The sequence below is a fragment of the Malaclemys terrapin genome, chromosome 19 (assembly GCF_027887155.1).
Source record: "Malaclemys terrapin pileata isolate rMalTer1 chromosome 19, rMalTer1.hap1, whole genome shotgun sequence".
In the NCBI taxonomy this organism is placed as follows: domain Eukaryota; kingdom Metazoa; phylum Chordata; order Testudines; family Emydidae; genus Malaclemys; species Malaclemys terrapin.
In genome coordinates this window covers 11,512,497-11,536,463 of record NC_071523.1, presented here as the reverse complement: position 1 = coordinate 11,536,463, position 23,967 = coordinate 11,512,497, and the positions used below count along the sequence as shown (strand labels likewise).

Sequence of the window (23,967 nt, the reverse complement as noted above, 5' to 3'; positions counted from 1 at the left end):
ACCATCGTCTATATTACACAGCAAAATGAGTTTCGCTGCCAACAAACAGCAGATAACACTGCCCCCTCATGTCCAAAGTGTGAATCCCACCAGGTCTTTAAAGCCCCTCACAAAGCCCCTGGCTTTGTCTGAGCAAACAGGGACGTGCAAAGCAAATTAACGCTAATGTAAGAACACATACCTTTGTCACATTCAGGTAGCAGGTATGCAGGGCTTCAGTGTATATTAGTATTTGCTTTTCCTATATGTCACGTGTCTCCCCCTTCTCTTTTTTTTTTTTTTTTTTAATTTCTACTGGCAGTCAATTGAGTATGATACTTCCTGGCATTTGACTTGGCTGGCATTTTTATTCCACCCCATAAAATGGATCTTTCTCTGAGAAATAAAGCCACATCATCAGCCTGACATGTTACTTCTTTCACAGCTCTTTATCCACTGTCAAAGTGGATTTATTGATGCTTCCTGGATTTCTCTCCTTGAGTCTACAGCTGGAAATGACGAATGCTCCAGAAAGTAGTAGGCTGGGTCTCGGCTTGGGAGCTTTGTTTTGGGGGACAAATGCAAAGATTTGGGGGCAAGAATTTAGTTCTATGGGCTCAGTCTTCCAAGGTGCTCAGTACTCTGATCCCAACCAGCAAAGCATGCAAACTCATGCTTAACTTGAAGCATGTGAATAGTCTCATGGACCTCCAGGGGACCACTCACATGCTTAAAGTTATGTATGTGCTTCAGTGCTTTGCTAAATCAGGGCCAGATTGCTCAGTACCTTGTAGGATTGGACCCTTAGAAAATATCTACTCAGGGATAACGTCAATGACAGGACAGAAACCCAGGACAGAAGTTACTGGGGTAGTGCAGGCATCTGATACGTACACCTCCCTCTGGAATCTAAGGCACCTGAAATCTATTTAGGATTCACATGGAAACAATCTATGGCACCATTTTCAAGGAAAATAATCTTCCGGGGCTGGAATAAGGGGGTTAGGAGGCTGACAAATTGTGTTAGCAAAGCACCACCACAAATCCAGATTTCAAATCTGGAGTGAGTCACAAGTGAAGAGTTTAGTGGCCAGGGGCTCACCTTAGTCCTTGGTGGATATTTGTCCATGACACTAAATGACCACGTGATCCGGCATAATTCAATACAATCGATAATCCATAATAAAGACACAAGGTCATCACCAGCAGGGGTCTGCAGCAAGTCACGGTAATGGGGCATTGGCAGAACTGTAGGGTGGGGTAGGGGAAGGGTAGAGTAGGGGTGGAATAGCGGGGGTGATGTTGAGGAGGACTGAGGAGTATTGGCAGAGCTTTGGGAGGGCTAGAAAACCCGGGGGTGCTTTGGGTCAAGATTGAGGTATGTCAGAAGAGCAGTATGGAGGCCTAGGACAGGAATAGCAAGGGGTACCATAGGTGCATTGGTAGAACTGTGTATGAGAACCCTGCTTCAGCCAATTCTAAGATTTTCTCTGTGTCGTAAAAAGACAATTTACAGCTAAGCAGAGTTTATAGAGACATGAATCACAGTAGCAGTATCAGGTTGCACGTAATGCATGGAATTAAAGGGCATATAATATCAATATAATCTTTGGGTTCCTGAGACACTGCGTATACTGTAACACCAGCACAGTAAATAACTCAGTTATTAACACACTCCCAACAAAAATAACATTCATAATCATAGGGACAATTCCTGGCTTGGAGTAAAAATGATCCCAAAAGCTTGAGTGATTGGTGGGAAGGATGCCTGGGGTGATTGCCAGATTAGGGGTTGAACATGCAAAATTATGCAGATCATGTCCCTGAACCTGCCCTGTGCCCCCAATCATGAACAACTTCAGGAGCAGCCTCTCTGTGGCTCCTGGGAGAGACAGGGACGAGAAGGACAAGTTCTATCTGATGCTGCCCCTGCTGGGTGCTGGTTCTCCAAGAGACAACTCCCAGCAAGCCATTATGCCAGAAAGTCACAGGCCAAGATTACCCACGTAATAAAGCAGCAGCTATAAGAAGCTGGCACATAGGGAGAAATCTGAGATCCAGCTATTCAAAAGCATCAGACAAAAACAAAAAAAGAGAAACTAACCTTAGATGGTGTGAAACAACTGGTAGGTAGGGATGGGTCCTGGATCCAAACACACCTGAACTGTGAGGGAGCGCAGATCCAGATTGGATGAAGAGTTTGCCTCATCTCAGACTCATCTCCACTCCTGAGAAACAGAGGTGGGAAATCTGGAGTGAAAAGCTTTGTTTCCTTAATGATGGAAAAGAGGGGAAATAATTAGTGCTACTGAAACCTTTATTAGAAAAGGAGGGAGGATCCAAGAAGCTGGTCTTTTCCTTCCCCTTGCAACATTCCCAAAGCTGAGTTTGCATCTTGCATGGAGTTTCTGGCTTTCTCATTAAGACCTAGCTAGCTACACCTCAGCAGTTCCCCTCCAGGTGTCAGCCTTGCACTTCACATGCAATTTCCTTCCCTCAGCCAACACTGGAGGGAGGCGCCTGGCTCAATGCTCAGAACAGTGTGGATCCTCCTCAACGAGAGATCATCAGAGCCCTTAAAATATTACATGGATTCTGTAATCTGATTTCAAGAAAGAAACTGAAATAACACACCCCCTTTGCCATGGCAGAAATGTCTCCAAGCCATTGTGTAAAGGGAAAACCTAAATGGGCCCATTAGCCTTCTTCAGGCTGCATCTGCCAAGAGAACTACAGACAGAGCTGCCAGGCCAGAAACAATTTAGAAGCCAGGACTTACCCTTAAGTTTTCTTTATTTAGGATGTAATTGATGTGCCTGTCCTTCTTTCTTTGGCCTTATTTCCCAATTGCTAAAAGCCTCCACTCTCTTCCTCTGCACTCCCGTACATAACTCTGGACTGCATTAGTAGTCTTCTCAGCTGGATTTCTCAACCAATGCAGCTTCATTGGAAGCTGGAATGGAGATGAGGCACGTGCAGGCTCAGGCGTTTTTATCACTGCATTGAGGTCACATGTATCACCTGCTCTGAGGTCAGGATCGAGGACTTTGCCAGAGCTGGATTGGCATGTCTTAGAGTGCAGGTCAGGATGTTGAGGATGAGGAGGCAATTGCCCGTTAGCAATACCCTGAGTCATCCATTCCTCCTGTCTTCTGCCTTGATACAGTGTAAACGTCATCACTGTGATGAGGGCTTAACCTGTTTCCCATGAGATCTCTCACAGGCCAAGATTTCGATACCTGTTGGGAGGAAGCTTATACAACACCTAACCCAATGGGGCCCTGGTCTGTGACTGGGGTTCCCAAGCACTATGGTAACACAAATAAATAATAATAATTCAGGCTAAGGACTGGGTGTCAGGAGGCATGGGTCTCCGCTAGAGACTTACAGTGTGACACTGGGCAAATCCCTTTGCTGCTCTGTGCCTCAGTTTCCCCATTGGTTGGCTTTAACGCTAACTGAATAGCGCCGGAGTGAGTAAATGCAATATAAACACAAGGGTGCTGAGAAAAGTCAGGAGACAGGTGGAGCTCTTACTCTTTTCGTGAGTTTGCCTGAATAAGGAGTCCATTGGGTTCTATGCTGCTGGCTGCTTGCTCCCCTCAATCTAAATACTCATCGGTGTCTTACAGCAGGACCCCACTGTGCAGTGTGTATTATGTGCCCTCTCTCTGGAGCTGATCCACTGTCTCACTTTTCCATGACTGCTTCTAGTTCTAAAGTGACCTATATTCCATACCAAATGGTGGCACCTCGTTTTCACTGTAGAACATTATTCACATGAGAAATTAAGACTTATGAAACAGAGGGTACAGAAGGGGTTATTCACACTAGAGGAATAGCATTTAAAGTCTCCAGCACTAATAATTTGTGTGTGTGTGCTCCTCATCTGGGATCTTTGTCACATATTGTGTCCCATATTTGGGCCTTGGCAGATTGAGAGGTCTGAGGATAACTTCCTGCTACTCATCCCAGTTCATGGATTTAGTCCTTTAGACACAGAGGTCTCTGGTGAAGGTTCACAGCCTGTTATCAGTCCATGGTGGGGGTTGTGGTACACAAGAAGGTCTTTGACTCCCAGCTCCAATGGACTGTGAAAGGCAGCAAGTTCCAACGGGAACTCCATGTCACCCTCCAACCAAGAATTCAACTCTGGTAATGGACAGGATGAGTCCCTGATGAACACAACCATGGTGATGATTCTTCCCACACCTTGCTGTGGATGGCCCTGCAGTTCTGGGGAGGTGGTTTGTGAGCAATTCCAGCTGACCCTGCAAAACAAAATGGGATGAACGTGATCCGTGCGCTCTCCTTGCACAAGACGCCAGCATTTGACAGTCGCTTGGCTCTCTCTCAAACAAGCGGGTGAAGATCTCAGAGCCTACATCCCGTTATGCTTTGCCTCCTGATTGCCAGCTCCTATGAGCAAGGCTAATGTATGAAGAAAGACACAGAGAGACAAACTTACCAGTTTAAATCCTCCAAATGTGCAACCCGCAGGCTGCTAGGACTATAGGCCACAGGGAGTGGGACATATTACATAATGTCCAGCCCTGCTAAATATTAATGCCACACCCACCCATTTGCTGGCATTTTCCCAGCGCATGGGCCACTAGCTGGGGGGAAAACATTTCCCTAGCCCACTGCACAAAGGAGAGCAGGTAAACATTTCTGCCCAAATGTTCCAGAGCTGGCAGTTACTCCAGCAGGAGACTATAACAGCATTGTTTCAGTGCGGCTCTCTGCTCATTAAAACAAGAAAGACATTTGCACTTGGGGATTTGCAGTGTCAACAGACACACCAGGAAATGTCTCTCACTCTGCTTTCATGGATCTCTCCTGTTCTCCAAGGCTTATGCACAGCACATAAACCAAGATGGAGGTTGTGAGGTCCAACTGCAGGCAGCAGCTGTGGAGGTCAGGAGTTCCTGGGGCTCAGGACATCTCCTCTGGATCAGAAGGGACCTGCATTTTGTGTTGATTTTCCAATTGCCACAGTAGTGTTTTCTTCCCTGACTGAGCTCCCTGCCCAATAGCCCTACAGATTGTGGCAGGGTTCTGGACAGATCGATGGCTGTTGGAAGCACATCAGATCTACGGGTGGTTGAACCCACTCATACAAAGAAATGCAGCCACATCAGCCCTGCCCTGGGATAATTCCACTGGCTCCCTTGTTTGTTTCTCTGTGACACTAGACAGACAAAGCGGGTGAGGTAATATCTTTTATCGGAACAACTTCTGTTGGTGAGAGAGACACGTTTTCAAGCTTACACAGAGCTTTTCTTAAGGTCTGGGAAAGGTATTCAGGGTATCACCGCTAAATACAAGATGGAACAGATTGTTTAGCATAAGTAGTTAACAAAATATCAAGGGAATATTCAAGGTGAAGTGGCCAGTTAATCCTCTTCCCAAGAGCTAATCCACCTCCCCAACAGGCAGCAGCTAGGTCGATGGAAGAATTTCTCCATCAATCTAGCACAGTCTGCATTGGGGGTTAGGGGCTGGTCTACACTACAAATGCTGCATTGGTACAGTTGCACTGATGCAGCTGCGCCACTCTAGCATTTTGATGAAGATGCTCTAAGCCGATGGGAGAAAGCTCTCCTGCTGGCTTAGTTACTCCACCTCCGTGAGAGGCAATAGCCATGTCACCGGGAGAAGCTCTCCCACCGACATAACGCTGTCTACACAGGGGGTTACAGTCAGTATAACTATGTTGTTCAGGGGTATGGATTTTTCACACCCCTGAGAGATGTAGCTATGCCTATATAAGTTTCCAGTATAGACCAGCCCTGAGATACCTAAAAATCAGGCCTGGTCTATACCAGGAAAACAACACTCATGAGCGACACAGTTAAACTGATTTAACTCCCAGGGTAGACAGCGCTAGAATTCTCCCATCGACCAAGCTACTGCCTCTCGGGAAGGTGAATCCCTCCCATTGGCAGGTACTGTCTTCATTGAAGTGCTACAGTGGCACAGCTTTAAGTGTAGACAAGCCCTCAGTGGCCACTGAAATTTTGTCCCTAACAAAATACTGGAAGCTATCCCAAGTGAGGGTATTGAGGGGTGTAAATATAGGGGCAATGAGACAAATTTTACTGTCAGGTACTTGGCACGTGTAGCGTTTGACCAACTATATTTCAGTTAGGGAAATGTCCTGTACCATTTATTCCCAGGAAGCAAAGTGTTGCTTCACTGCTCTATCATTAATTTACAGAATATGTACCCAGAGCCAAACTGCGCTGAATGACCCAGGTTATACTACTTACTTCAGTGGTATTACCACAGTGCTGATGAGAAATTGGGCTCCCCAGAATTTAAAATAGAAGTTCAGGCAATAGAACACCCTTAATTGTATCTATTGTAGAGTTTCATATTAGTCCCCATCCTGGTGATATCTGAGGGCCTCCCTGGTTAATTATATTAGCCTTGGGCTGGATTAGCACCTTGCTATCCAGGCTAAAGAAGGGGCATCACAGAGCAGAACTGCTTGTGCTGGATTGTGACTGAGCGCCAAAGCTCTGCCCCCTTCCTGCTTGCCAGTTCCTTGTCCACCAGCCTGGGAAGGGGAGTAGCAGCAGGGTTTGGCCATGTGGGTGATCTGTGCAGCAGGGGAGTTCAGCAGTGAGCCCATGGTGAGTCCCTAGTAGGCTTCACGGAACCTTGAGCTCTTCTCCTTTCTCTGGATATGGGAAGCTCTGCTAAGGGGAAGGTAAGAAAATGGGTAACAAAAAAACATTGACCTTAACTTTTGGAACATGTATTTTTCAACTTCAGCCAACAGCCAAGAAGCTCTGATGATCTCATCTCCCCAAGGAATAGCACCTCCCTCTCAAAGACATGGCTCCTGGGGCTCTAATCTCTGCACGTAACAGCTTTAATCTATAAACAGAAATGAATAACTGAACTGCCTCCAGGCAGCTGTTTGTCCCCTTAACTAGGGACACTCAGCGTGTGCTGTACTCAAGGCGTGGGGCAAAAGAAGGTTGTGCTGACATATACAAGAGCAGGCATGGGCTCGGCAATTTCACTTGCAATGCAGGCTGCTTCCGGATGCAGTCCCAGTGGCCCTGCGGCAATGAATTCCTTATTATTACTCTTACAATTATTTCTAATGGGCAGCAGCATAGTGACCCTGATGCTTCTAGAGTGCCCCCTACAGGCTGCTTTGCAGAGTCCAAAATATGGCTACCCTCCATCGAGCTAAAATGAGGTGGCAGATTGATTCAGTGGCTATTTAGTGTGAGAGTATGACTAATGCAGGATTAAAAGAAGGTAAGTGGGGATGTGCGTCGAGGAGCGAAGTTTATGAAATATTTACAGACAACAGGCCTGTTTCTGATCCCAATTACAACAGTATCATTCCATTGAATCCTCCTGCTTTATACTGGCCTAACTGAGATCAGAAACAGGCTGAAATGCTCCGTGTTTTTGAAGTATCCATAGCTAAATTCTTTAGCACTGGGTTATATTTAGATGTCCATAGATGTTCCTTTGCACCTGTGGGCACTCTTTATGAGGGTCAGTGGCTAATAATTATACTGAGTTTGCTTGTACCCCTGGGCACACTTAGCCCAGGGCAACAAATAGTTATTATATTGGATTATGTTCTGTGCCTGTGGGCACACTTAACTGAACACACATGATGGCTACTATCACTGCATTGCCTTTGTCTACACCCATGGGCATGCTGAACTGCTGGTGTGGAGGAGTCAGTGAATTAAATATCTGCATGCCCACCGGTGTGCAGTTAGCAAATGCTACTGCTAATTGTCTTACTTGAAACTTAATATTAAGTTCAAAATACAGCAAGGAAAGTGCTGCAAAAATCACAAATGTCACTGAGAATTAACAGATGGATTTGAAATTGCTTAATTCTGAGCCTGTATGTTGCCAGAACTGAGGAACCAGCTTTGGGAAAAAGTCTTTATTGCAAATAATTGCCCTTTTTCTGACTATTTTACAGCTGCAAGACTCTGAATCAGACAGTTCACTCACCACTCTCTCCAAGCTGCTTACCTGTGTGAAATCTAGTCCACAGTTGATGCTTACTCTGCTCATTAGTGAAGTTACCACCAGATGCTTTGTTAGCAAGAGGTCACTTTGGCCAAATGCCACAGAAATCTCTTGAAATAGTCTGACTGCTAACCTATACATTTCACTTGACATGGTGCAGTCTGGTAATGCTGACAGCCTGCAATCACAGCTCAGTACTTACAGCATGTACAAACAACACTGTTTGACTCAATGCCAGCTTGGCGCCGTCAAAATAGGATTTAGGATGCACACTGAGCATGGATAGAAAATGTGGGAATCTCAGGATAATGGCAACCTGGAAAGCGAATTCAGTTCTTTAACCTAACTATACAAAACATGGTCCTTTCACATATGCCAATTAACTCATATGGCCAAGCCTAATGTTAAATCAACATAGATGGCTTGGTTTTCAGAGGTGCTGAGCACCTATTGCTTCTACTGATTTCAATGGGAGCCATGAGTGCTCAGAACCTCTGAAAAATCAGGCCAAGAGACTGAATCCACTATTCCAAGGAAGTGATCCCTCCAGAATGGAGATCTAGTGTTGGTTTAGCCCCAGTCTGATTGGCATTAGAAACTGAATCACCCTTTCCCCTCAAGTGAGGCTGGCTTAAGTGGAATAGCGTAGGGAACCCTTGATTTTAGCAAGGCTTTTGATACAGTCCAACATGACATTCTCATAAGCAAACTAGGGAAATGTATGGTCTAGATTATTATAAGGCAGGTGCACAACTGGTTGAAAGAGCAGTTATGAATTGTTCACTGTCAAACTAGGAAGGTATATCTAGTGGGGTCCTGCAGATGTCAGTCCTGGGTCAGGTACTATTCAGTATTTTCACTAATGACTTGGATAATGGAGTGGAGAGTATGCTTATCAACTTTGCAGATGACATCAACCTGGGGGGTGGGGGTTGCAAGCACTTTGGAGGCCAGGATTAGAATTCAAAATGACCTTGATAAATTGGAGAACTGGTCTGAATTCAACAAGATAAAATTCAATAAAGACAAGTGCAAAGTAACATACACAATACAAAATGGGGAATAACTGGCTAGGTGGTAGTACTGCTGAAAAGGGTCTGGGATCACAAACTGAATATGAGTCAACACTGTGATGCAGCTGCAAAAAGGCTAATATAATTCTGGGGTATATTAACAAGAGTGTTATAGGGAAATCATGGGAAGTAATTGTCCCCCTTTACTCAGCTCTGGTGAGGCCTCAGCTGGAGTACTATGTCCAATTCTGGCTGCCATGCTTCAGGGAAGATGTGGAAAAACTGGAGAGAGTCCAAAGGAGAGCAACAAAAATGATAAAAGGTTTAGAAAACCTGACCTATGAGGAATAGTTAAACAAAACTGGGCATATTCAGTCTTGAGAAAAGTAGACTGAAGGGGGACCTAATAAATAGTCTTCAATATGTTAAGGGTTGTTATAAAGAGGACGGTGATCAATTGTTCTCTGTGTCCATGGAAGGTAAGATAAAAAGTAATTGGCTTAATCTGCAGCAAGGAAGACTTAAGTTAGATATTTGGAAAAACTTTCTAACATTACGGGTAGTTAAGCTCTAGAATAGGTTTCCAAGGGAGGTTGTGGAATCCTCATCATTGGAGGTTTTTAAGAACAGGTTGAACAAGCCCCTGTCAGGAATGGTCTAGGTTTACTTGCTCCTAACAGAACGCAGGGGGCTGCACACGATGACTTCTCAAGGTACCTTCCAGCCCTACATTGCCACAATAAGTACAACTGACTATCAAAATGGAACTGCCCTTTCTCCCCAGAATAGGGTGGTACAACCATCTGTTTTAAGTTACACTGAGGGAATTGCATGGGGAAGATGCACTAGAGTTTTCTCTCCACTTGTCTTGTAAAGAAGACCACAGCCAGAACTATTTGGAGTCCTTACACCCCTCCCAATGCTTGCATTATATGGTTTCTTCTTCATATACATTTGAAATGAAAAATCGATTGAGTTACAGATGTCTGTCATACATGACTTTCAACTAATGTAACTGTTTTATATGACTGATGCACCAATTATTGAGTTTATCATTTTATTCTGATATTTTTAATAATAATTTACAGAAATGTTGAAGGGCAATTATCCAGGCATAAAAAGTGATTGCTTAAAAATGTGGAAAAGCTATTAATTTATTGTTTTATAGTATCATTGCAAAGTATGAAATGAGAGAGTTTAATGTATCTAGAGGGCTACCCCATGGAAAACAGAAGATTGAGGTCATTAATGCAGCCATACCAGGTGGGAATAGCAGCATTCTTAACAGCCATTGCTTCTCCCTCTATGTGAAAAGCAACAGAGGGTCCTGTGGCACCTTTAAGACTAACAGAAGTATTGGGAGCATAAGCTTTTTACAGATTCAGACTAACACGGCTACCCCTCTGATACTTGTCCCTCTATGTGGTTCTTGGAGACCCAAAGTTGTATACTCGGGGAGGAGGAGGACAACACACCACTCAACACTGTCATGCAGTCAGCAGTCCTTTCCATGACTGCAGGAATTAGGATGATCCTGAATGATCAGGGTAGGCAGCACAGGCTGTGCTAGTGAGGGAGAACTACAGGCTCTGTGTGTGATGGATTTGGAGCTACTCTGTCATAATTAAGGCTGTGTGTCTGTCACAGAGGTCACGGATTCCTTGACTTTCCATGACCTCCGTGACTTCTGCAGCAGGCAGCCCCAGTCGCACTGGCCGCTGCTGGAGCAGTCTTGGGACCCCGCAGCAGAGTTTGGGTGTGGGAGAGGGCACGGGGTTGAGGGCACGGGACAGGGTGAGGCAGGCTCTGGGCGATGCTTACCTGCGGGGCTCCGCGAAAGCAGCAACATCCCCTTTGCTCAGCTCCTAGGCGGAGGCATGGCCAGTCAACTCTGTGCGCTGCCTCCACCCAGACCACTTGCTTCAAGGCTCCCATTGGCCAGGAACCATGGGGGCGGTGCCTGCAGGCAACACACAGAGCTGGCTGGTCACGCCTCCGCCTAGCAGCTGAGCGAGGGGGATGGCGCCACTTCCGGGGAGCCCCCCAGGTAAGTGTCGCCCAGAGCCAGCCTCACCCTGCCCCATGCCCTCAATCCCCTGCCCCCTTCCACACCCAAACTCTGCTGCTGCTGGGGGAGAGGCACGGAGCCAGGTAGGGAGCCTACCCTCCCCCAGCACCAGCGGGGGTCCCAGGCCGTGCGCCCCCCCCAGCACTTGGGCCACCCTGCCCCAGCACCTGCGGAGCCCCCAGGCAGCCCCCCCTCCCCCCAGTTTTAGTCACTGATATTTTTAGTAAAAATCATGGACAGGTCATGGGCTGCGACTTTTTGTTTACTGCCTGTGACTTTTACTAAAAATACCCATGACTAAAACATAGCCTTAGTCATAATTTATGAATACTCTACATTGGTCTGGGTAGTGGGGTATTTTCTGTAGGATTCTATTGGTTTAACTCAACAGGAGGCGGTCTGGAAAAACATGCCAGAAGGAAAAGAATGGCTCAAGGAAGCCACCTCTCGGCAAACAATGAAGACCTGTTACGGGACAACGCTAGAACTATTAGCTTTGATGATTTTGCCTCCTCTCCAGCCTACCTACGCAAATAGTTCTGACCAGGACAGGATAAGACCCACAACACAGGAGAATAAAAGAACTCTATCAGAATTAAAAGGGACCCTCTCTAAAAAGAGAGGGTGTAGTTGTTCAAGAAGAACCAGATTGAGGCCCAGGACTACAAAGGTCTGAGGAAGATAGGCCAGTCTAGATTTCCAGCAGGAAGTCGTAAAACTGTGTAGACTGTTTGTTGTTTTAAAATCCCCCCCACCCCGCCCCTGGAAGCTTTGTTCCTCTTGCTAAAATGCATTACATTGGTTTAGGAAGGCTGCCTGGTTGCTGGATACCACCAGTCACAGACTCCAGAAGGGAAGAATCACAGGTGCCCCAACTCAGTCGGACCTGTAGGGTAAGCACTGTGGGTACACAGGATACTCTAGCCCAGGGTCCAGTCTAAGAGTGGGTGAATTGCAAAAGTCCACCCCAGCATGGATAAAGGCCTGACATGTGAGGAGGGACAGACGTGCAGCCTGTCCTGTAATCTGACCATACGCATCCAGTAGCCTAGATATCAAATCCCTTCTATGTTCACTCCTAGTGAGTCCTGTCTCTTCTCTACAAGGGTCACTACAAACACCCTTTGCCACAAAGAGAAATTCATGAAGCAGAACCTCACAAACAACCCTTTGTAGAAAAGAACATCTGAAGGGGTTGTACACCACCAGCAGCTACAGTTCTAGCCTCTCCCTACCACTTTGCCCACAACATAGCAGTAACGGAAAAAAAGGAATGAGGAAGACAGGTGAATGGGGATTCAGTGCTCAAATGAGATTCCTTCTTACTCAGTAATAGAATAGTTTACCTCCCAACCTCCACATGCTGCTGGTTCCATGAAGAACTCACTTGCATATTAACCTGTCCAGATTTCAATCAATTTGGTTTAGCCAATTCTTTTTAAACTTAAGAGGGAAGGCCACAGTAAAAACACAGATCGAGAACAGACCAGAGGAACCCTCCTCACAAGATACAGAAGGAAGCCACATGAGTGACAAAGTGCTTGAGGTGCAAAACCAGTGCTGCTAACATTACAGTACAACCTTACAGAAGGTGCTGCCCAGTTAAATGCCTACATACAGCAGTACTAGGTGAATCTCAAAGCCTAAGAGATGTTGATCTTGCTCAGGGTAAAACAATGGGAGTTCTTGCTTGGGATCTGACAGCATGATGAGGCTATTAGAGGCACTAGGCTTTGTATAAGATATTAAACTAAGGTGATACTGAAGATCCCACAGCATTTTATCTAAAGGGGACACATGCCCTACCTACATTTCCTCTCTCATAAAACGGTATCTAATGTGTATATCTGTCTGCGAGTCATTGCTGAGAAAACAGTGGTTGCCCGGTTTGCCTATACAGTCACCACAATACCAGTAACTACTGCATTCACCTTGAGAATGAAAGGTGCTATAAGGAAACCAATTTTTATTCTATGAATGCAGCTTTGTGTGCATTTATCAACCCCAGACTCAAATCTGTCAACCATTGTGTAAGAATTAGATGGTTTAAGCAGACTGTCAATCTAACATGTGGGATCTTTCTTTCTTTGGGCTTCAATGAGATGACATATGGAAACATGCATTTAGACAGGGTCCATGTGAGTAGCTTTGGCTCTCTAGAAAGACTCAGACCAAACTCTGAGCTCCTGTCTCATTGCATAAAGTACAACCTGTCATTAAGCAGGAAACTGACATAACACTTGTCACATACACTGACGCTTTGTCTAATAGTTTTGCACAGTTCTCACATTTTATTCATCCAAAAAACCAATCTCCACAAACTTTTTGAGCACTCAGCAAAGGAGCCTGTTATGTTCTGGAAGCTGCAGAACTTGTTCACTTTGTTCTTCATTGCATTCCCAGCAAAAGGCCTCATTAGCCTTGTCTCCTTTGATGCATTTAACTCGCCTTTCCCTCCCCCTCACACGCTTTGAGGTCCTGCCAACTTTGTCAGAGACAATGCGCAGGGAAAAAACATGTATTCAATTAAATTACAAAATGAAGGAGTAGCTTGCATGAGCAGGGTGAATGCAGCAAGGCTGTCTAAGCACAAGGGTAGGTTGGGGGTGTGGTGGTAACAGCCTTAGCAGAAGAGCAATGATTTAGAGAGACATATTGCAACCAAATGAATGGGCTGGGGAAGACCATCTTTTGGTGGTAATAAGAATAAAACCCTGCAGATCTCTAGCACCTTTCTTGGTCAAAGAACTTTACAGCTATTAATGAATTAAGGATAAAAAAACCCTCTCAGTGTTATGTATTATTATCCCCATTTTACAAGCAGGCACAGCATTGGGAAGTTAAAGAATTTGACTACGGTCATAAAGCAAGTCTGTAGCAGAGATAGGAATAGAACTCAGGAGTCCCAGCTACAAGTCCCCAGCTCTAGCCACTAGCCAACATCCCACAAGGGTTAAAGGGACAATATTGATTTCCCACACTGATTAACAAACTCCAGGCTATAAGTTATCCCCTTAGGAGCATCACAGGGGTTTAGTAAAAAAAAAAACCAAAACAAAACAAAAAAAAACCCACCATCTTAGAGACTAACAAATTTATTTGGGCATAAGCTTTTGTGGGCTAGAACCCACTTCATCAGATGTATGAAGTAAAAAATACAGGAGCAGGTATAAGTACATGAAAGGATGGGCGTGCTTTACCAAGTGTTGGGTCAGTCTAACGAGATAAATCAATTAATATCAGGATACCAAGAGAGGAAAAATAACTTTTGAAGTGGTGAGAGAGTGGGTAAGCCCTGAATGACTGAAGATCCCAATTAGCTGGACTGCAGATTGTCCCCTTATACCTTCAGAAAATTGGGTTTTACCTGTAATAAACTTTAACACACCTCTACCCTGATATAACATGACCCGATATAATATGAATTCGGATATAACGCAGTAAAGCAATGCTCCGGGGGTGGGGTGGGGGGCTGTGCACTCTGGCGGATCAAAGAAAGTTTGATATAACACTGTTTCACCTATAATGCAGTAAGATTTTTTGGCTCCCGAGGACAGCGTTATATCAGGGTAGAGGTGTAGTACCAAGAGAAGTGTTTTCATTGTTTTAAATACAATCAGCATAGGGGAAATGTAACAGAACTGGGCAAATACAGCAGAAAACATGTTAGAGCATGGAAATCCACAGTTAAGGCATCCTTAATTCAGTCATCACATCCCCATGAAATAACCGTAGAGTTATGACTGATGTATTCCAGTGTTTGTGGCCCACATCCTCAACAGTATTTAGGCACCTAAATCCTATTGAAGTCAGTGGGAGTCAGGCTCCTTAATACCACTGAGCATCTGGGTCTATGATCCAAGATTAAAGTACGTTGATTTTTTGTCATTACAGGGAAGAATCACATTTGTGTGCATCTTATCTCAAACTTAATATGAAAAAAAGTGTCTTTAGAAGTCAGTTTAATTTAATCTGGGACTATAAATATTAGTATGGATTGCATCACTACAGGTAGGGCCCTTCATTTTCAGTTTTATTTTATTTTGTGTTTCCTGGGAATTTATCAGTGTTTATTACCACAACAAAAACAGGTGAAAATCAGTGCAAAAATTATTAATTTTTCTGGGCAAAACAGGGATTTATTTTGGTGGATGGAAAGACAGAGGAAAAAAGTATTCAGTAGATTAATGCTTTGAATTCCGTTCATCAATGTGGTTTGCTGCAGAACCAAAACAGAAATCAAAACACGCCACCTTTGAGTTTAAGAAAACAATACATCTCTAATCAAATAAAACTTTTTATTTGAATAAACAGTTTACTGTTCTAGACTTAGAACTATTAGCCTATAAATATTTACATTTAATAATTGGGCCACACCATTTGTAGCACACACGCTCAACTTCATCCTTTTCTACTGTTTGTTTTTTCTTTAAAGTTTTGAATACTTCCTAGTGTTCTGAAATATATTGATACAGATTTTCGTTTTCTTCCCATTTTAGTGTGTCAAATCTTTAAACCTGTTATCTGCTAACAGCTTGAATGTGTACATGAGATTCATCAGTATGTTCAGATGCGCATACTTCAGAGCTTGCGTGTGTGCCTGTGTGTATCTTCGACTCATACATAGCCTTACTTCAACAGGCAGCTTTGCATATACACACACAGACTAATGTATTATCATAATACATATATCTCATGCAATGTAATGTATTTTCCTAATAAAAACAAGTTATTTTTATATGTTTGAATGATAAAAAAGTAGGGTGAAAATCAGAAAAAAAGTGAATAATATTTTTTGTAAAACCTGGGAATTTTTTGGTAAAAATTGGTTTAAACTGAAAACAAAGGGTCATAACTATATGGAAGAGTTAAAGTGGCTTGGGTGCCTTAAATGTGCTTTTCCATATCAGCTCTGAATTTCATGTGTTGTAATGCTTGTTTTGTTACACCATCGCTAATGTTTTTACCCTTACATTTATCTGAATTCTCAATCTTAACTTCATTTTAAGAGGGCTTGCGGGGGGGGGGGGTGTCTGAGAATGTGTGCGCACATATGTACACAAATACTTACCTCATTTTTAAAAAATTAGGTATTTTATGTGCACAAGGAACAAAAAACAGCTGGCCTTCACACTTCACTCCACTGCAACATAAAAGAATATGAGAGTTTGAGCTTTTGATCAGTACTTGAACCAAGTTTCACACATGTACAGCCAAACGCCCCTTACATTTTCAGTGGCAGCGTTGTCCATGGCACGAGAGAGGTTGCACAAGCCACACAAGGTGCCATCCAGAGCTCAGTGGTCTTTTCGGTGCATGCAGGAGGCACCGAATGGAGCAGCAGGCAGGCAATGCAAAACACCAGCTGCTGCCCAGCTCCCTTAGCCTTAAACGTCCTTTTGTCTTTAAGAGCAAAAAAAAAACCAAGGGAATTAAATGCAATAACGCTGCGTTAACAGTGCAGAGAAAGGCTCCAGACCTACTGCTGGTGGGGTCAGGGCTGAGGCTACCATAAGCTTCGCCTGCCTTCAAGGGGAGTAACGCCGAGGTCAGGACTAGGCCCTGCCACACACGCCCTCCCGCCAATTTCCCATCTCTCCGCCGGCCCAGCCTTACGCATGCGCGTTGCCGGCAGGACGGATCATACCATTCCTCGGCGGTGCGTGTGGGTGTTGGGGCAGGGGAGGAAATCCCAGATTTGTTACCGTCCTCGCCCGGAGGCACCGCTCCGCACATCCCGAGCGAGGGACACGGAGGCCTGTGTGATCTCTGCTCTACGCGGTTCCAAACCGGCCAAGTTCCCGGCGTTGGCTCTTTCCAATCTATTTCCAGCTCGCCCCCCCCCCCGAGGGAGGAATGGTTCGCCCAGAGGCCGGGCTCTGCCTCTGAGGACCGGGGGCCGCCATTTTGTCAGCAGCGGCTGCAGGAAAGGAAGGTGGAGGCGCCTGGAGCCTCCTCGCCCCGTGTAAGGCCCCCCTGGCCCGGTGAGCAGAGCGCGGCGGAGAGCTGGAGGCTCAGGTGTCTCGGGTCCCAACCGCGGCTGGGCCCTGCCTGAGCGGGTCGGGGGGAGCTAGGCCCAGCCTGGAGCTCGAGAGAGGCGCGCGGAGGGGCTCGGTGATGAGGCCTGGCGCGCGCGCGCGGAGGGGCTCGGTGATGAGGCCTGGCGCGCGCGCGGGGGGGTTGTTTATAAGCTAGGCCTCATTTAGGCGCAGCCTATCGGTTAGGTATGTGGTCTGGTCCTCACGCCCGTCTCCCGGAAATGGTTTGGTCCTGACTCCCTTCTTCCCTTTTCCTATGGTTTGACCTCTGCTCCCCCGTTCCCAGACTCCCTCTCCCCGGGATGATCTGGACAGTCACCTCCCTCCTTAGAAATGGTTTGGTCCTGGCCCTCGCATGGTGTGATCCCTGCTCCCCCTTTCCCTTCCACCCGCACTCCAGTATGGTCTGCTCCTTGGCTTCCCCCTCTTTTTTCTCCTCCCAGCAATACCAGCTGGTTGGGTTCTTTCCCTGCGCCCCGTCCTACACAGGCTTGGCCCTTGCCCCATCCCCTCAGTTGGGGTGATTGGTGAGATCATTGCAGATTGTAAACAAATCCTCTTTCTTTCCTAGTTTTAAATAACTTTGTTCATAATCCCTCCTGTACAGGCACTACCCACAAATGTCACTTTTATATGTCTGTTGTTAGAACATAACACAACACTTAAAGCTTAGAGAAGATAAAATGCAACATCTCTTTGTAGGTTATTAGTGCCTAGGAAGAAAAGCATTGTCGGTGTTTTACAGAGAAACAAACTGATTTATTATGAGATTAAAAATGAATAAAATGAGAGAGTAAAAAATTGCTGATGCCCCCCCCCCTTTTTTTTAATCCATTAGTAAAATCCAGCAAAGATGTCTGAATACATCCGCGTTACTGAGGATGAGAACGATGAGCCCATTGAGATCCCTTCAGAGGATGATGGCACTGTGCTGCTATCCACAGTTACTGCCCAGTTCCCCGGAGCATGTGGCCTGCGTTACAGGAACCCAGTGTCTCAGTGTATGAGAGGAGTCCGGCTAGTGGAAGGAATTCTCCATGCTCCAGATGCTGGCTGGGGAAATCTGGTCTATGTTGTTAATTATCCCAAAGGTCTGTCTTTATTCCATGAATTTTTGGTACAACCATACTTTCTTAGTTACAAGGAATTTTACATCAAGATCTATAGATTCCTTAGTTTTTATGTTTTCCTCTTAATTTACTATCAAACCATAGCAGCAACTGCAAATAAGTCTTTTTCACTTAAAGTGTGTGCCTGGCCCACAAAGTGAATTTCAGAGCGTTCCCTATTATTTAGCACCATAATTGTACAAGATACTTTACAAATAAGATTTTGTCTTACAGTTTGTAAGGCATTTAACAATCTTATACAGATACCTTCCAAAGGTTCAATCCTACAGTGAGCACCGTGCAGGGCTGAGGTTTGCCCATGTGACACTTTTTGCATGATCTGGGCCAAAGACATCGGTTTTGTAGGGGAGGGTGTGGGAAAGGCGAAGGATGAAAAGGAAAGGGAAAAGTAAGGAGAGCACTTTTCCTTTTTCATTGAGTAGCCATTGTCTCAAACTATATATAATATACACAAACTCTGGTCAGGCACATGAATGTTATTTGGCAATACTTCAGTGGAAAACAAGCTGAAAGTGTGTTTTTAGATGAGAGTTTGAATCTGCCTGTTTTCTGCACTCCTCTCCTTGATATTGTAGGGCAGTTGTATGCGGATTATAACATATATGCAGCAAATAGTATGTATCTGGAAGAGTCCCAGTTCTTAGCTTCCACAATACATCCTGCAAAAAAGAATCTAATCCTTGTGCTATGCTGCTTCTGACCAATGGAAGTAGCTTTCCTTTCCTTTGATGTAATGTGGAAATGACAGTTTCTGATGTACATCTTTACATTCAGATAACAAGAGGAAAATGGATGAAACAGATGCCTCATCAGCCGTGAAAGTAAAACGAGCAGTACAAAAAACATCTGATTTAATAGTTTTGGGTCTTCCCTGGAAAACCACTGAACAAGATCTAAAGGAATATTTCAGTACATTTGGAGAAGTTCTCATGGTGCAGGTAAATTTCTGTTGTACTTGACTCTACTTGAGTCAAAAGCTATAAATTCAGATGCAAGTTTTTCTGCCTGAGCCAGTACAAGGCGAAAAGGGCAGTATAAATTTAAGAGCACACCTTTAACTGTTGTAACATTAAAATTTGCTTTATACTATTTGCTTTGCAGTATGCTATTTTTTCTTGGAGATATCTTGGTATGTGTTCAGGTCTTTGACCCATGTCAAGACTGATTTCTCAAAAGGGGATGATTCTGATGTTACACTAGTGTAAACAAGACATTATGTGGCCCATTGTGTGGTGTTTGGTTTCTGGTTTTTGTGCTTGCATATTAGTTTATTGGTTTGGGGCTAGTTGTAGCATTTGTGAAGACTTACTTTTTACAGTTCTTGTTTGAATTTGAAACTTAACTTTAACAACAAGTTTGAGTTTAGGTTTAAGGATGTTTTATATTGATATTGGATTAGCGCTTTGCTACGATGCATCAAACCCATGCTCTTTTGAACGTTGTTTGCTATAATGTTAATTCACAGCCTGATTTTGTAAGTATGAAACTGTCAAATGCTTTTGAGTATTGTCGTTGATAGTACCAGTGGCCATTTCATGAGGGATATAGAAGCCTCATTAAATTAGGACCAAAACTTTTCACATTGCACTCTTTTAATCATGCTTTGATAATCCTAGCATTCCTTTTGATCTAGGAAAAGACTACTAATTAGCAGCTAGTTGCAGCTAGTCTAAGAATAGCAGTGCATATTACTGCTTCAGTATTTCAGCTATCTAGATCATCTTTTTCTCTCCTTTCCCCATCTCGCTTTAGGTTAAGAAAGACATTAAGACTGGTCACTCAAAGGGTTTTGGTTTTGTTCGATTTACGGAGTATGAAACCCAGGTGAAAGTGATGTCCCAACGACACATGATAGATGGAAGATGGTGTGACTGTAAACTTCCTAATTCTAAGGTATCATTCCTTAAATTATTTTAGTGTTTGTAGAAACAAAACAGGCACTCTTTTAAAGAATCCTGTTGAGTGAAAAAGGGATTAGATATATGGGCAAATAAAGAGAGAGGGGGACTTTAACGGGATCCTTGAGGCAGGTGAGAAGACAAAAAGGAGTGGACCCTGGAGGTTAGGTGAAGGAACAGTGGGATGGGGGTTTGAGAAAACTATTAAGCACAGGGAAGAAGATGTCCAGTTTGAAAACTACAGAAACCAGCATGCTGACATCATAAATGTCTCGCAGCCCCTATGTCAGATACTGTCCACATTTTGCAGAAGGGAGGAAAGTGAGGCACAGAGGATAGGTAGGTAACTTGCCCAAGGCCAGACTGGGTCAGTGGCAGAGCTGGGATCAGAATCCAACACTTTTGATTATGCATATTTCCTCACTATGTATGTATTCAACTGAAGGATTTAAAGCACAAGGAATGCTCTGCTGCCTACCTAACCAGTCCTCATTTGCCATCACTTTTCAATTCTCATCTCCTTCCCACTCTCCATTTTTCATATATATCCCCCTGGCACCACGCCTAGGAGATGCCCCTTAAGCAAGACGTTCTAAACAAATCTCCAATCATCAGAAGAGCTTTAGATTATGGGTGGTAGATATGGCTGTGGTCAGTATATACTGGTGTTTCCACCATTGTCAGCGCTACTGGAACTGCACCACTACAAGAGCAAAGATAGGAGATTTCCCTACAACTTCTAGTGCAAAGGTCCTAGGGGGTAAGATTGCTTCCATCTACTCAGGAATTCCAAGTTCATCCTTGCAGTCTTCCTCTCAGGTGGTACAGTTTTTAATTACATTATCTCGGGTAGAGTGGAGAGCAATTGGAGGGTTGCTTTTCTTTAGATCTTCCTATAGCTGTGATACACCCCCATAACCTGGTTAATAGTTTATGAAGTTCTCTATCACAAAAGAAACTACGTTGTATTTGGTATTCAGAAGGATGATTGCAGTGTTTTGGTCAATATTTCTTTTTCTGCAATTCTACTCAGCAAAGTCCTGATGAACCTTTGCGTAGCAGAAAGGTGTTCGTTGGGCGCTGCACTGAGGATATGACTGCAGATGAGCTCCGGCAGTTCTTTTCTCAGTATGGAGAAGTGGTAGATGTCTTCATCCCCAAACCCTTCAGAGCTTTTGCTTTTGTTACATTTGCAGATGATCAGGTATTTATTTAAAATATTTTAGCCCCTGACATTTAGGAAACGGTTTCCTAAGTCTTTTCAATATCTCTCTTTACCATTCTGACTATAAATGTTGACGAACACTGTCACTTAGCATGTAATTATTGGAATTGAATGTACAGTGCTTGTTTTTGTCATTGCAATTTGAGAATTTCAGTTGTACTTTGAATTTCTATTTAATTACATCAGTATGCTTACAGTTCATGTCTACTGATTCACACTTTTCAGCTGATATTGTGTATATGGATCTTCACACTAGACTAAGTAACTTAAGTTTATTCAGTAAAGTTAAAGGATCTTGTTTTTAGTTTGTGTCAAATCTTCACATACCCTTCCTTTACAGTTTACACTTGTATTCAGAATCATGTGATTTGTCTTATTTTGTAACAAGTACTTTAAAAATGGTCTAATTCTATATTTATTTACATCCCTTATTTCTTATAGGTTGCCCAGTCTCTTTGTGGAGAGGACTTGATCATTAAAGGAATCAGCGTACATATATCCAATGCTGAACCTAAGCACAATAGCAATAGACAGTTAGAAAGAGGTGGAAGATTTGGTGGTAATCCGGGAGGCTTTGGGAATCAGGGTGGATTTGGTAATAGCAGGGGGGGAGGAGGTGGTTTGGGGAACAACCAGGGCAGTAATATGGGTGGAGGGATGAATTTTGGAGCATTTAGTATCAACCCTGCTATGATGGCGGCAGCCCAAGCAGCATTGCAGAGCAGCTGGGGGATGATGGGCATGTTAGCTAGTCAACAGAACCAGTCTGGGCCATCGGGAAACAACCAACCTCAAGGCAACATGCAAAGGGAGCAGAACCAGGGTTTTAGTTCAGGAAGTAATTCTTATGGAGGATCTAACTCTGGAGCAGCAATAGGTTGGGGGTCAGCATCAAATGCAGGATCAAGCAGTGGGTTTAATGGAGGCTTTGGTTCAAGTATGGATTCCAAATCATCAGGCTGGGGAATGTAGACAGTGGGCTCTGATACTGACTCTATGGTGGGAAATCAAATTTTTCTAAACTCATGGTAAGTATATTGTAAATTGCATATATACTAAAATTTTCCTGATCAATTTGTTCAATGTGCAGTATATTCAACAGTATTTTTGACATTTTTCTTTTGTAAAAAGGAAGGTTAAAGGAATTTTATAAGTTTTGTTACATAATTTGTTGGAATATTGAATGATTGAAAGTGAACTGCTGTTTGCCTGATGGGTAAACTAACACACTACAATTGAGAGGAAGGGTTTCTCCTGTAATATTTTATTCCTTGTCAGCTGAATTCTTTGCATGTTCAAAAAGGAAACCATTGGTCAGAAACTACATTCTTTCTTTTCCTCTTGTTTGTTTTAATTTGATCCCCACCATAAGAATCTCTCCAAATGCCCCAGTTGGAGAACAGTGTCGGTGTTGTGTTTTGTTTGTTTGTTTTTTTCCTTTTAACACTGTCTCCCCTCATATACTAAGTACAATATGAAGGCTTCATTTAATCTCTGCAGTTCATCTCATTTCAAATGTGTATGGAAGAAGCACTTAATTGAAAGCAGTGCTGTAAATATTCTGCTTTAGGAATACTTCTGTCTACATGCTTTCTCATCCAAGAATACTTCATCACACTGCACATGCTACGTCTTAGACGGTGGGTGTTCCATTTTTATCCGCTACTCTTTATTTCATGGAATCGTATCAACGCTATGAACGCAAGGCTGTGAGATGGAACCAGAAGGCTGTTTGAACTTTTGAAACCTTGTGTGGGATTGATGGTGGTGCCGAGGCATGAGAGGGCTGGTATGTGCGAGAAAAAGGAGAGAGCGCATGCAGAGACCTGGTGGTGCATTATGGGATTTTATTTTTCTTGGCGAGATGTCTCTCAATCCTGTGGCTTTGGTGAGAGAGTGTGCAGAGAGCAATGATAGCAAATAAAGTACGAGTGTTTCTTGCATTCAAAGGACATCCATATGTGGAAGACTAAATGGGTTTTATACCTAGTTAACCAATTAGTTGAATGTGTTAAGTGAAATGAATATCTGTATTTTTTTTTTCCCTTATGTCAACTGCTGTGAATGTTGTATGGTGTGTGTTCTTTTCTGTTAATGATATGTAAGTGTGGTAATGTGAATCGAAGATGATGGGGTTTGTGACGAGAACATTGAGTTTGTGGTGTGCTTTGCGGTAGTTGTAGCAGAGTTCACTAGCGAGCTCAGTGTGCCTCTTAAGGGTGGAAGTTCCACTGTCTGTAAGATATCCATAAGAATGCTGTTTGCTGCAGTTCTGTGTTTGGATGCTTTTTATAAGATTTGTCAATGTAGGAAATTCTTAAATAAAACTGATTTAAGTAATATGTGTCTTTGTTTTGCAGCCCTGAATGCAAAGAATTCATAAGTTAATTTATTTTGTCCTTTGAGATGAACTTCCGTAAAGTTGTTTTTGCAGTAATTCAGTTTGTTTCAGATAAGCATGCTTTAAAAATTGACAAGTCAAATGGATCCATCACTCTTCATGCATTGATACCTGACACCGAACTTGTAATCCACTGTCTATTTTTGCATTGTTCTGAGATACATATCTAAAATCCAGTTTTCACAAGGTTGAGTGC

General features: G+C 43.7%; 1 protein-coding gene across 1 annotated transcript; it reads left to right on the top strand.

Annotated features, from left to right (window-relative positions):
* Positions 1 to 16,959: 16,959 nt before the first annotated feature.
* Positions 16,960 to 23,710, top strand: TARDBP (TAR DNA binding protein). Its single transcript, XM_054008918.1, has 6 exons — positions 16,960 to 17,063; positions 17,956 to 18,208; positions 19,022 to 19,185; positions 20,000 to 20,140; positions 21,179 to 21,349; positions 21,812 to 23,710. The coding sequence occupies exons 2-6, from the start codon at positions 17,971 to 17,973 to the stop codon at positions 22,340 to 22,342; spliced, it is 1,245 nt and encodes a 414-aa protein (XP_053864893.1). The 5' UTR covers positions 16,960 to 17,063; positions 17,956 to 17,970; the 3' UTR covers positions 22,343 to 23,710.
* The last annotated feature ends 257 nt before the right edge of the window (positions 23,711 to 23,967 follow it).

Coding starts and splice junctions, on each gene's coding strand:
- TARDBP (XM_054008918.1), top strand. CDS start 17,971: ATGTCTGAATACATCCGCGTTACTGAGGATGAGAACGATGAGCCCATT. Junction 18,209..19,021: donor TGTTGTTAATTATCCCAAAG/GTCTGTCTTTAT, acceptor CTTTACATTCAG/ATAACAAGAGGAAAATGGAT. Junction 21,350..21,811: donor TTACATTTGCAGATGATCAG/GTATTTATTTAA, acceptor TATTTCTTATAG/GTTGCCCAGTCTCTTTGTGG.